At 32.3% G+C, this 14,245-nt stretch overlaps 2 protein-coding genes across 4 annotated transcripts; both read left to right on the plus strand.

The window, feature by feature from the left end:
* The first annotated feature begins 3,417 nt into the window (after window positions 1-3,417).
* Window positions 3,418-8,159, plus strand: LOC111020848 (heme binding protein). Its single transcript, XM_022297637.2, has 8 exons — window positions 3,418-3,801; window positions 3,908-3,975; window positions 4,302-4,368; window positions 4,473-4,621; window positions 4,747-4,817; window positions 5,849-5,917; window positions 6,725-6,825; window positions 7,635-8,159. The coding sequence occupies exons 1-8, from the start codon at window positions 3,541-3,543 to the stop codon at window positions 7,974-7,976; spliced, it is 1,128 nt and encodes a 375-aa protein (XP_022153329.1). The 5' UTR covers window positions 3,418-3,540; the 3' UTR covers window positions 7,977-8,159.
* A 1,592-nt stretch (window positions 8,160-9,751) lies between these two features.
* On the plus strand, window positions 9,752-12,918 carry LOC111020696 (peptidyl-prolyl cis-trans isomerase CYP21-4). Of its 3 annotated transcripts, none has more exons than XM_088128372.1 (9): window positions 9,757-9,893; window positions 10,294-10,414; window positions 10,537-10,724; window positions 10,938-10,977; window positions 11,225-11,275; window positions 11,414-11,499; window positions 11,835-11,972; window positions 12,068-12,218; window positions 12,520-12,918. In XM_088128372.1, the coding sequence occupies exons 3-9, from the start codon at window positions 10,573-10,575 to the stop codon at window positions 12,604-12,606; spliced, it is 705 nt and encodes a 234-aa protein (XP_087984498.1). In that variant the 5' UTR covers window positions 9,757-9,893; window positions 10,294-10,414; window positions 10,537-10,572; the 3' UTR covers window positions 12,607-12,918. The 3 variants fall into 3 exon arrangements, with proteins under 3 accessions (XP_022153122.1, XP_087984498.1, XP_022153130.1); XM_022297438.1 differs by having other exon boundaries at window positions 10,294-10,400; XM_022297430.2 differs by lacking the exon at window positions 10,294-10,414 and having other exon boundaries at window positions 9,752-9,893.
* Window positions 12,919-14,245: the final 1,327 nt, after the last annotated feature.

The following is a 14,245-nucleotide window of genomic DNA, read 5'->3' on the forward strand; positions in this document are numbered from 1 at the left end:
ATTTCATATTTTATATTTAGGTTTTTTTTTTCTTTACGCATGTGTAGAGGTGAAAGATCAAACTCACGACCCCTTAATTTGAGATTTAGGTTTTTTTTTCTATACAACAGGTGTAGAGGTGGAATATCAAACTCACGACCCCTTAATTTGTTTGAGATTTATGTTTTTTTTTCTGTACAACAGGTGTAGAGGTGGAAGATTAAACTCATGACCCCTTAATTTGAGATATATGTCGTCGTTCCACTAGACTCACTTTAATACTCTTTATATTTAGGTTAAATTACGATATTGGTAAAATTATATCTTATTCCTTGAATTTTATATATTATATAGGTTTAAGCATCATTTTCGGATCCTCTCATACTCTCTCAGCATTGTTCACCTTCGGCAGTTTTCAATTAATGAAGTGCTTTTTTTACTATAAAAGAAAAAAGTTTCATTTTGGTTCCCACTAAAAAAAACATATATACAGGGAGGTATTCAAAAATATGTGTATATAATTTTTACATTTTTATAATTTTAAAACGTTCATTTTTTTATCATTATCATTGTACTATTAAAAAAGAAAGTGATCATTTTAGTCTATTTAATTTTTCATTATTGTCTCAAATTTTAGTACGCCACTTTACTCGTTAAACATTTAGAAATGTAGTCATAAATTTATATACATGAAGTTTTTTTTAGCTTTGAGTTTTCTAAAAACATGTTGATAATCAGTTTAACTTTCTCTTTATTGTTTTTTTCAAATTATTTTAAAATTATACATAAATTCATATACTAAAATGAACCAAATTAAAAAATAGGACTATAGTAGTATTTAAACATCTTATCTATTATGTTAATAAAGTATTTTTTGGAAGACAAATGCAAGGTGTGAAAGTTAACGACCTCGACAAATACTACGTATTTTTAATGTTGATATGTATTTAATCATGATGTGTACCCATGTTAGCACAATGTATATAATGTATTGTTGAATTTTAAATTTTGTGTGGTAAATAATTTAACATTTAACTTTATGTATAATATATTATCGACTTCCAATTTTGTGAGAACTTTTATGAATCGAATTGTTTTTGTTTGATAGATTTAATTATTTTGGTTTGTTTATTTAAATTGCCAAACTAAAAGTTCGAAATTTGAGTATGGGACACAAAACAGAAGATTTTTTTTTTTTTGGTGTAAACCGAAGATTTATTTGTATTACGAAAAAACAGAAGATTTCTTATATTTGTTTTGCTCTCACGAGGAGGATTTGTTTTTCTTTAATAATGCTTCATTGAAAACTTATTACAAATATATATCAATTCCGGAACTATTTTAAAAAATAATGTTTTGGAAATCGTAGGTCGTCTTGACCTATACCACCTCACGCTTTCCTAGTTGCATGGTGCCAAATGTCATGTTCTTTTTTATTAATTATGGCATGTCGTATCTTCAAGAAACAATATATGCAAGATAATAACAATGTTAATATTATGCGCAGTAGTATCTTTTAATCTTGATGTCCTAGTTCAACTCTCAATTATATCACTTTTTTTCATTTTTATTCAATAGAATTTTATATTAAAATTATATTATCGAAACAATTGATTATTCTAAAAAAAATTATGAATAAAACAATATTATTTTATAAAAAGATAGATTTTACTTTAGGAATTAAGTAAATGAAATGAATTATATTAATGTAACAATTATAGTCTAAAAGTAAAAATAATTAATTATATATTTTTTATAATAATAATTATTGTTGTCTATTTTTAGAATCCATTGTTATTTTATTTTAGAAGAGAAGACAAATTTTAATGGAATAGAAAATAAATTTTATTAGGTAACATTTATCATTAATATAATTGGGACTTGAACTCAGGTCATCTAGAATTAAAAAAAAAAAAGGAAATAACCACTACAACATAATATCAACACTCAACACATTGCGCCATGCAACTAGGGAAGCGTGAGGTGGCATAGATCGTACAATTTATAAGCCATTATCTTTTGAAATAGTTTGAGAGTTGATATATATTTGTAATAAGTTTCAAATGGAGCATTATTAAAAAAAATCCCTCACGGTGATAATATTTATTTTCATAAATATTTACACATTTTAATGGTTTTTAATATTCTATAAAACATCAAAATTAGGAAAGGAATATTTTTTTATTTTTTTTTAATATGAGGATACATATGTCAATTACTACTGAATTATCCTTATTTTGACAGCATCGTCAACAATAATAGGGTAAATATATATATATATGTGTGTACACTCTTAACCCTATCATAAATAACCCAACTTATTCAGATATAATATGTGTGTACTCTTAACCATATCATAAATAACCCAACTTATTCAGATGTTAAAAAAAAACAATAATAAAGATAAAGTTGTAGAATAATAGTTATGGGCTTAAGGTGAGACAGGCCCACGGAGCTAGTATCAGTTGTGGATAAAAGTTAAAATATGCTTTTTTTTTTCCGTTTAATATAACACGTGGGGTGGAGATCGAACCTACAATCTCTTGGCTTGAGATATGTATCAAGCTCGTTTTGGTAGTTAAAATATGTACTTATATAAATTACAAATGTAATTGTTTTAAATTCACTAATCCATTATTAAATTTGACAATCATAATTATTATATCTAAAAACCATTCATTTACGTCATCGTGACTCATATGAATATTAATTAATTATAATCACACCCATAGCATATTAGTTTTATACGTAAATTTCTTTTATCAAATATAGATGTTTAATTGAAATATATTTAGGTTGGTGCTGTTGCTCTCTTACGACTTTTATAATAAGTTTACATAAATATATGTGACAATCACCACTTAAAATTCGACAGCTATTTATTTACTTTAATAAAAATTTTGTTTTATATACTATTTTGGTGTTAATAGATTTTGAGTTATTTCAATATTTGCACCTAACAAAATGTATATTACTGACATTATACTTTTAAAATGTTCATTTTGTTCACTGGACTTTTAAAAAATATGACACATTTTAATATTATTTTAGATACAAATTTAAAATGATTAAAATGTCACGATAATATTGTGATTGAAATAAATGAGATAAAAATAAAAGAAAACATAAGTATCACTTTTAGACCAAAACTAACATTAAAAATGTTACAGATACCAAAATTGAAAAGTAAAAATAACTGACACGAGCTTCGTTTAGTAAAAGAAAAAAAAAATTAAACAAACAAAAAGAAACATAACGGTGGTCGTTAAGTATTACCGAAGGAAAAGAAAAAGCCCCGGGAATTGAGTTAAATGGAAGGGCAAATTAGGAAAAAGTGGGGGTTGAATAACGACGGTTCCCTCTCGCGAGGATCGCTCCTGGGAATGCTTACCAAAGCATAGCACGCCTTGCCCAAAAGCGGTGAAATTCTCACACACAAGAGAAAATGACGGTATTTATAGTCAACAGCGGCTGCCGCTGCTTTATCTCCGGGTCACCCGAAGATCTCAGACCCAAACAACAGAACCAACCCAGAAGAAGACCCATAATCATCGCCAAGAAATGCTTCCTCTCCTTCTCGCACTGCTGTTACTCTCTGCTTTCGCGCCCATCAGGCCGGTCAAATCTCACCAGGAGTCCGGTGAGTGGAGATGCGAGTCCGACTCCGAGATCGGAGTTGTCGCCGAATTTCGCCCCGGTATCGTTACTCTCGATGGCCACGCCGATGACTGGAAGGACATTGATGGATTCGAGTTCTCTCTCCTTCCGGCTCTCGACCCAGATGACGATAAAGAATACAGCGGCGGGAAGATGACCGTTAAGGTGTTTGTTTCTTCTTCTCTCTTTTTTTTTCGTCTCTTTTTCGCATTTCGTTTGATGGGTTTTCATTTTTGTTCTCGTTCTTATGGTGGGTTTGATTTGTTTTCAGGCTTTACACGATGGCAAGGACGTGTTCTTCTTGCTGCAGGTTGATGGGGAATATCGATACTCTAAAGGGTTAGTTTGAATTGGAGTAATGAGTCTTTCTCGAGATCATGATTGATCTTGATTTATCATTTTCGCATGTTCATGTTGGATGGAGATTAAATCTGAAACAACTTATCGTACCCACATTTTTTATTTTTAATTCCTAATATATGGAGAACTTCTTTGAAACTCATTTTGCGTCTGGTTCTATTTTCGAAACATTGTTTCCATGATTACAGCATACAAATTAATAAAATTTTAGCATATCTTCGTTCTTATAGATATGCAACTGAATAGCATGGTTTGGTTAAATCAAACATTATTGTAAATGTTTGGCTATGGCTTATTTGGTGCAGTGATAGTTCCAAATGCCCATCAGTTGCTCTCATGTTTCAGATTGGTGAGAGTGCCACTTATCACAATGTAAGTTACTAGGCCATTTTTCATGACTTCACTTGGCAGTTTCCACTTTCCATTGCCGCCTTTTGAGATTTAAACTAAGAGAACGGTTCCTTTTTTTTCTTAAGATGGGTGGCTGTAAGGAAGGAAAAGATACTTGCACGAACAAGAGTTGCAAGGGATATGAAGTTGATCTTATGCATTTTTCCATTGGAAATGCTATTCCAGGACGGTTGTATGGTGGCAACACAGTAGACGTTGGAAATGGAGGTGACAGGTGCATAAATCATCTTCTCGTTACCTTCACACCTATTAAAAAGCAGCACTACTGCACAACTTTTAAAAAGAATAAAACAAAGTTCTTCTATGCTGATGTATCAAATTACCCCTTTATGCAAACAGATTTGGACATCTGGTGGATCTGTATGCCTGGAATCCTCATTGTAGATACTTAGATGGAATTGGTCCATCAGGTGATTATGCAACCCCAACTACGGAATTATTCTTTTTTCCTCTCTTATCAAAAAATAGAAGTTGGGCCATGAATGTATGATTGTATTATGAATATATGATTAGAGCTTTTTGAAAATGACACTGATAAATCTCGAACCCATAGCTAGCTCATTCTCTCCAAGCAAGTATTGGATTCGGACTGTTGGTAAAGATAATAAACAAGGTTACCAATGAGCATACTAGCGATATTGTTCTGATGGAGTAGTATTCCATTTTATTTGTCGAGTCCTAATATTGCCACTTAGACGTGGAGCCTTCAAGGGTGTTTGGGTCACTTAGAGTCAAGAAATGAGGCCTCGCAAGACAACCCAGATAGAGGGAAAAATATGATGGGTGGTGTTAAATTCACTTAATGATATGATGGGTTAAATATGGCTTTACTCGCATAATTGTAGGTGAGGACTGGGTTAAAAAAAAAAAAAACAGAGTCCAACTTTTATTTATCCTACGCCAAGCAAATGTTATTTATTTGCAGTTGTTACTGTCTATCACTTAATTTTATTTAACAGTAACAGTCTGTAGGATCCCATGCGCCTTAAACTTATTTGCTTTTAAAGTAGATTTTCTGTCAACTCCACTTTGAGTAACTTGATCAGTTGATTGTGACATCCTTAGTTGGCTATATCTCCAATTTGTATTTTGTAGCCTTTTGAATAAGACATCCAAGTCTCTTTATTATATTGCTTTATTGCCTCAGAAAGATTAAACTCACTGTTTTTCAGCGTAATTGAACTGATATTTCTTAAAAAATTGTTAGGGATAAAGTTGAATATTCTACTTATAGCTAGTCCAATGGAAATCTCTCTTGCCCTTTTGTGTTAAAGAAGGACAATTTTGTATCTAAAAGGATGCTTTATCCTCATATTATTTTGTTACTTATTTTCAATTTGAATTGGTAAACTATTCTTTTATCCCTCATTTCTGGAAGCCATCTGTTTACTGTTTCCGATGATCATAGAACTCGCAAGAGATGACCATCTTCCAATTTCAGGAAATGATTCTAGTGCACAGAATAACTGGAAAGGCGCATGGTGGCACAGCAGCTTTTCCCATCACTCAGGTAATTAAATAACTTCTCTGTAAAACGAAAGAAGTTGGATGCTTATTTTGAAACGTTAATTATTGCTCTCTGAAATGTAAAGTGCGACTGGAAGGAAAGGATGTTATAGTGTCTGTTAGAGAGGCAATTGATTTGACTATAAAGTTCATACAAGAATGTGCCAAATGAACTACCAGCTGTGTAGTTCGCACATGGAAGGTATGACCAGGCAGAGGTGGACCAAAAAATTTTCACAAGGAGGATTAAAATTCTACATTCTACCTCCCCCAATATCCGTGAGTGTCCGTGCTAGATTTCCGGAAAAACACATAGGAATTGATTCCTACCTATATAATTTTTCAATTCTGAAAATTTAGGGTGGCAAATTAGAGAGCTCCCTCTAGCTCCTTATCTCTCCCATCCACCCAAGAATAGACTACCGTAAAAGTATTGTCTGACACATTATCCAACTACTAAATACTTCCTTGTCCCAAGAACCTTCCCGCCACTCTAATTAACTATTTACTGTTGGTCCCAAACGTCAAGTACTCACGCTAAAAGCTAAGTTATTCTCCCCCTCACTCCCTTACGTTCATAAACTTCAACTACGAGCCAATAAAGTTGCTATTTTAATGACCAATATGCTGTGATACCCGCCCTTTCTTTTTAATAATCTCTTTCATGACTAACCCGATGCAGCACTGTAGTCATCAATAATCTTTATTGTTATATATGAGTTTTATCTTAGTATGGCTACTAAAGTTTTATTTCAACTCTAGAGATAATTCTACGTTATCTTCAGCATCAAACTGAGAGAAATCTTTGCAGGTTTCGTGGTGGAAGATAGTCCATATTCATCAGATAACCAAAAGGGTACTTATTATTTCGAATTTTCTAGGCCTTTAAGAACCTCAGATCGCCTTCAACAGGTTAGAATGCTTTCTGATGCTTAGATATTTAGACTATTAATGTTAGACTCTAAAAGAAATGGCTCAAAGTTGCCCACTTGTTTGGTTTCTCAAGACTTTGCAAAGAACCAATTTTACCAAGGACCAAGTTTTATTCTGTTGTTATTGGTTAGCATTTATCGAAAAAGGAGGAACAAGTTTTCAGTTTTAAACAATCATACTTGTTTACTAATGTTTTTTTTGGTTTTCCAATCAAATTTCAAGAACATTTTTTAAATCCACCAAAATTTGAAAACTAAAAACAAGTACTGAAAGCGCGTTGGATTACCATTTTATTTTTTGTTTTTTGTTTTTGAAAATCAAACTTATAGAATTTGAAAACTAAAAACAAGTACTGAAGGCGCGTTGGATTACCATTTTATTTTTTGTTTTTTGTTTTTGAAAATCAAACTTATAGAAACTACTTCTATCGATGTATTTTAAAAACTTGTTTTTGTTTTTCAGATCCAAGATTTTAAAATAATGATGATATTGCTTTATAAAATATACTTTTAGGTAGTCAAAAAACATGTTAGAGAAATTGTTAGGGAGCCTCGTTATTTTAAAAAACATAAAACTAAAAACAGAAGTTTTTATAAGCTTAAAATTTAATAACATAAAATCTAAAACAGAGAATGGTTATCCAACGGCACCTTGGGTATTCCCGCCACGATCACCTGTCAAGTGAGATCTCTTTCGTTTCTGAATGACACCTGCATCATCTACACACACCCAAAGCAAAACACATGATTTTGCAAACATTTAAAATTGTTTTCACCTGAAAACTGCAGGATGCCCAATTTTCCATTGGTGGATCAAGTAAGATGTCAGCCGCATTTTGGTATCCTGTTGATGGGAAGCCATGGCATGGGTCTGGACACTACTCCATTAACTGTGATTGGACATCCTTGGATTTCTATTCCAGTAGCTCAAAACTGGCATCATCATCACATGGGGGTGCCTCAGGAAGCTCTGCCAGTATGTTTGCCCTTCTGATCTCAGTAATCTCTTTGTGCCTATCTATTCTTGTTGTGTACAGACTCTTCAGACCTCCTCAGAATGTGGCTGTTGAATATAGAGTTCTCAGACCTCAGAATGTGGCTCTTACATCCATGGACAACAACAACCTTTAGTGGGAAGTGCTTTTTTCTTTTGGTTTGCTGTACCATTGATCAATATTGTACTTCACTGTTGATGTACTTGCAGAACTTTCCCACTTTCTGCAGTTATTTATGGGCCTAGTTTTCCTGCTCTGTTGATGGAAACTATAGCGTTTACAAGAAAAAGAAATGGAATTACATGAATTTTATGGGGCAGCCATGTTAGAAGCGACTTTTTAGAAGAAAATTTTTTGAGTTAAAAAACATGTATCATGTATTATATAGCCAATGATGATTTTTTTTTTCTAAATATATGTGAGTGTCCGAGTCAGTGTACCTTAACTAATATTATATAGCCACTTGACTCCACAACATTTGATATGGGGAAACACGGAAGTAATTCCTTAAGGTAGGTGGCCATCATGAGGTCTGAACCCGTTCTCTTTCAATTTATCCTAACCTCTTTGGATCAATGAGCCACTCAGATTGGTTAACAATGATAAAAATAAGGATGGTATAAAATCATAATTCAAAATTTGGAGATGAGATTGAAACTTTTTAAATTTCATTCGTGAGATTCATAAAGTGAGATAGTTTATTAACTAATCTCGAATTTTAGCTAACGTGCATTTATCAACAAATCAACATATTTTAATTCATTGTAAATTAATTAACTAGGGTATTTCCTTTAAGAAAAATTACATCTCTTCAATGTTTTGACAAAAACAAATATTTTCAATAACTCAATAATTCTGCCAAAAAAATGACGTGTATGTACAAAATTAGTTATCTTTTAAATAATGGTAATTGTGAAAGCTAACTTAATTTGAATGTTATACATGACCCTAATCTATATCATAAGGAGTGGGTAATTTCTCTTTGCAAAATTGTTGAGATGTTGGTGGAAGAACAATTGCATAAATACATTGATATTTCATACTTAAAATGAATTTTAGATTTCTACAAGGACAAATGTTTAAATATACCATTCAAGAAAATAGAGATTAATGTATAATAACTTTAAATTTTCAACTACAATCAATTCAACTATGTTTAAAATGAATTGTGTGGATATCTACACCAACAATGATTATTTTTTAATCAAATAGAATAAAGTTGTTTATATTTCAACCTCAAGAAACATTAGTTAAATATTTTTATTTGGAATTAGATACGTTTTAATAGAAAACCAGTGTGTTGTGAACCTGACTGGTGAACAATCACTATGCATTATAACTTATACACTATCAAAATAGATCTTGGCATTCAAGTTCAACATATATATTGTAGATGCCTGAAAATGATGGAATAATGCGATGCAGACAAATAGTTGAAGTAAAATTAGAAATTAATCCTCGAACCGTGCCCTTCTTGTCATACCTCTAGAAAATCTACGCAATTTAAATGAATATGGGACAAACCTAAACATAAATTGGTAATGGAAGGATGCTCGACAAAATCACTATTCTTCAAACATTTATAAGTAAAATATGTCATTAAAAATGAGCAATATTACAGTTAATTTGAGTATAACTCAATTGATTAAGACATATATCCCAATCAAAAAAAAGATCGTAGGTTTGAATCCTTACCAACTATATTGCTGCACTTAAAAAACACGAGATATTATAATTTATATGACACATATAATCAAGATGTTTTTTAAACGTCATGAAAATGTTTTTCTAAATAGTACAAATTTCCATGAAAATTAGTCATCAAAATTGGGCTGGGCCCGTGGTAAGTGATAACTGAACCCGGCCCATTTAATTTGCCGTACTAACACCAATTCTTCTAGCGGAAAAAAGGGGAAAAAAAAAAATTCAAACGAAAACCTTGAACTCGAGATTCTCTCTGTTTCGAACAAGAGGGCCACCCAATTCAGAAAGCTTTCCAACTGCCAGATTTTTATCTCGGCGGAGAAATTCGCGGCGCTTTAAGAAATTTCAGGTACTTTCGGTAATTCTTCACTCTCGAAATCCGTATCGCTTCATGGAAGTCATCCCCCACAGTTTCTCGCATAATTCAGCATCTGATTTTGCCGGGAAAATCTTCTTGTCTGGGGCTTAGCATAGATATCTGGATAATCTAACTTTGATCTGTTTGCTTGGATTAGTATCCTGCGATGGATTTCGCTTCCGCTCTTATGGTTTGTTTGTTCGATCCTAGTTCAGAACTCGTTTGTTGATTAGAGCTGATTATTGTCAGATAGTTCAGAATTGCTGGTGTTTAGATTGGAGGTGTTTCGTTTGTAGAAATTATTGCATTTTCTTCTTTAGTTTATTGATTTGCTTTCCTTTTCAAAATACTTGTTAATTGAGTGTTTCTTGGTTCCGGATGGACCTGCAAGTTCAAATACAACTGCCACCTACCTTCATATGGTGAAGTTTGCGATTCGTTGATGGTGCTGCATGGATGTCCGACTTCAGGATCGGAAGAATTTTGTGAAGTGAAACAGTATTACCGAATCTGTAAATTTGGAATTTGAATGACTTGTATCAATTAGGAAGCACCGTGGACTCATATTCTTCTCTCAGTCAAGTAATGTTCTCATGTCTATGGATTGCTGATTTAGGCATTCTGTACACTGCAGGAACTCTTTCAAGCTTGAAACTGAAGCTTCCATTCGATGGCAAGGATCAAGCCGCAAACTTTGCTTCAGCAAAGCAAAAAGAAGAAAGGGCCTTCACGGATTAGTATTACAACAATTGTCATATGCAGCTTGATTATCGCTTTGTTTGTGTTTTTCCTGCATGCATCATACAGACATTGGTCTCATAGGTTTGTAATTGTGCTGTTATGTTCCCGACTTCATATTATCATAAAATTTATAAGAAATTCAGTACTTGTACCTTATTGATTTAAATGTCTAACATTGGCAGAGACTTGAATATAATTCAGAATTTTTTGTATGATTACTTTTTGGTCTATCTATATGGAATTTACGTATTAATATAATCTACTGGCTTAACTTTTCTTCCGTGCTCAATTCAGGTCCAAATTACAATCAGAGAATGGTTTTTCAGGTTCTGAGGTGCGTATGGTCAATTTTGATTCTCATTTTAAAATTAATTCGATGGTTCTTAAGTTACTTTGTTAGCAGATACAATTCTCTTCTTCATTTTCAACGTTCTAATAACTGATAACCCTCCATATAATTTTTCACATCTCAATGCAAATTTATCTGCATAGCATAAGGCTTTCATCATATTTCAAGAGCTTGGTATGATTTCATGATTACGTTTTATACATTATGAATCTGCTTATTACTTGTCTTACAGACTGAAGCTTCTCTGTTGGATGCAAAAAAAACAGATCTACCTGGATATGCTGTAAGTTTTTCCATTATCCCCCCGCTTAAATCTTTAGGCGTTATCTTTAAAAAGAAAAGTTTTTTTTCCCCTTTCCTTTCTGTTGCCATATGAACCTGTGAATTGATAATCATTGTCATGTTTTCTCGCTGTTAATAGGTTTTCAGTACTTCAAAGGGCACGATAGTTGTGGAACTTTACAAAGAAAGTGCCCCCGAAGTTGTTGATGAATTTATTGATTTATGGTGAGCATTATAAGTAGGAAATATACCATTGTCTATACAGTGGACTGTGGAGGGTCTGCATTTCATTCTGATTTAATAGTGTGATTAGTGGAATGCTTTGGGTTTACATGTTGATCTTGTTGGCCATGTTTGGTTGGAGGAAAGCATGTCAAATTGAATGTTGCCAATTTGCTTCCCCCCGAAAAAGGGTTTACGTTTTGAACATTACCCTTTCCTTGCATAGGGTTTGTTCGAAACTATAATTTTAATAATTTTCCATGGCAACTTTTTAGATTTTTTTTTTTTACAGTTTCCCGTGGAATTAAACATTATCCTTTGAAATATTGGATTTTCAGTCAAAAGAATCGTTTTAGTGGAATGCTGTTTCACCATGTGATAAAACACTACTCAATTCAAGTGGGCAATAGCCAAGATCTTGGGGTTGCAGAAGATTGGATTCTGGGAGGAAAACATCACAGTCAACCTGATGCAAGGTTGTTGCCTTTTTAATTCATTGTTGATGGTTGATATCGTACATTTTTTCCATTTTCAATATTATCTGATAATTGCACATGGTATGGTCAATCAGTTTAAAACATGACGCCTTTCTAGTCGGGACTCCGAGGGGAAAACCTAAGAACAAAGGATTTGAGATTTTCATTACAACTGCTCCAATTCCAGATCTTAGCGAGAAGCTTATCATCTTTGGGCGAGTAATCAAGGGAGAACATGTTGTACAGGTGATTATAACTTTGGCTTCTGTTATACGTTATGAAGCACTTCTGATATGTTTCCACTCTAATGGAATTTAGTGTAGCGAGATTTTCAAATTCAAATGTCAAACATAACTGAGCCTCTTCTGTTAGAACTTTCTCGACATCGCCTAAAAGCTTCTAAGTCGTTTAGGAATTGATGCGCCTAATTAAACTGTTTTCAGTTTCATTTTATTTGGTTATACTTGATATGGTAACTTGCTACTGCAAGATCATATGTTGACCATCATCACATTTTATATTGATGTATCCGCACTGTATTTCTCAGGAGATCGAAGAGGTGGACACCGATGAGCATTACCGACCCAAATCAACGATTAAGATAAATGACATAACTCTTAGAGTGAAAATATGAAAGGCTGAATTGTACATTGGAGTAATTGTTTTCCTCTTCTCATTTCTCCTGAATATCAGTTGTAGCAGGGATAATTTTTCAGATGAGATGTGGCTTGGAATTTTCATTCAAGCCTTTGGTGGGTGGGCTGGGAGAGATAAGAGCTTATTAAATTCCTTTTTTTCCCTCTTTTTTATTTTGTGTAGCATGCTTTTTTTTGGGGACTTGATTTTGTGGTAATATTACTTGTTTCTTAAACTTTGGAATGTTAATACTGCTGGTTATTGGATTTTTGAGTGGCCATTGGAATCCAAGCAGGGAGATTCTTTTTCACTTCTCTTTCAGGGCGAATGGTTCTTTTATTTATTTATTTTTTATTTTTTGGGATGAAAGAATGGATATCAGTTGATTTATTAGAACTTTCTTTCATACCTTGATTATTTGGAATTTGTCACAAATAATGCCATTTTTTAAATGTAATCGGAGATTATAGTAGACTTGAACTGAATCAGCCAGATTTTTCAACCCAAAACACTTATTCAGGACTAAAGTTCGAAAACCAGACCAGAAACCATTAATAGAACTGGCCCGACCGAAAACTGAACTAACTCGGTTCGGTTTTCTTCTCTGCACCGATTCAGTTTTTCCATTTCCTCCAAACCGATCCAAATTGGCTCTTTTCGTTTTAGCGAGCTATAATTAAACTTTTGAAGAATTTAAAATGTGTCATGACTTGTGAAAATTGATTCTTTAGTTTCGAAGAGCTGTGATTTAACTGAATGGAACATTATGAATAATGAATAGTCATGGAACATTATGAATAATGAATAGTCTGTATGGAACATTATGAATAATGAATAGTCATGGAACATTATGAATAATGAATAGTCTGTGTACCGAATTAAACTTTTGAAGAATCTAAAATGTGTTATGACTCGTGAAAATTTATTCTTTAGCTTTGAAGAGCTATGATTAAACTGAACGAAACATTATGAGTAATGAATAGTCTGAGTGTATAATACATTTATTGTCATTTTAAAGGTCTATGATTTGATATTCCACTCTAAAGAGACGATAATAGTTATATTTCACTCTAAAGAGACGATAATAGTTATAATAGTTGACTAATAAAAATACACTTAATCTTAAAAAAGTTGTTCTCAAGATTCATCCAATTTAAGTATTGCTTTTGATAGGTAAAAGTTGAGATTTTGAAAACTTTTTTATCTTTAATTTAAAAACTATTGAATATCGCTAAAATTCAAATAAAACCAACAAAATTTATGTTGCATTCGATGAAAAATCATTACACCATTCAACTATAGATTTGATACGGGATGCAACATATAGAAGTTCACATGGTTCATGTAAGATTTATGTAAAATATGTATTATCATGAATAAATATAAAAATAGTTAAAATACTATTTTCAATTTAAATTTATTTTGATTAATGTATTTTAAACTTTCATTTATTTTAATTCCCATATTTAAAAAATGGACTATTTTGATCATTTGATTTTATTTTTAATTTAATTTTTCTATCACAATTTTAACGTGACATTACACTTAATATGTTTGTTTAATATGTTTGTTTGAAATGTAATTATAATATTATATTAAATTGTTTTCATTATGGATATAAATTTTGTTAAAATTTT

The sequence above is a fragment of the Momordica charantia genome, assembly GCF_013281855.1.
Source record: "Momordica charantia cultivar OHB3-1 chromosome 9 unlocalized genomic scaffold, Mcharantia_2.0 BLBB01000009.1, whole genome shotgun sequence".
Lineage (NCBI taxonomy): Eukaryota > Viridiplantae > Streptophyta > Magnoliopsida > Cucurbitales > Cucurbitaceae > Momordica > Momordica charantia.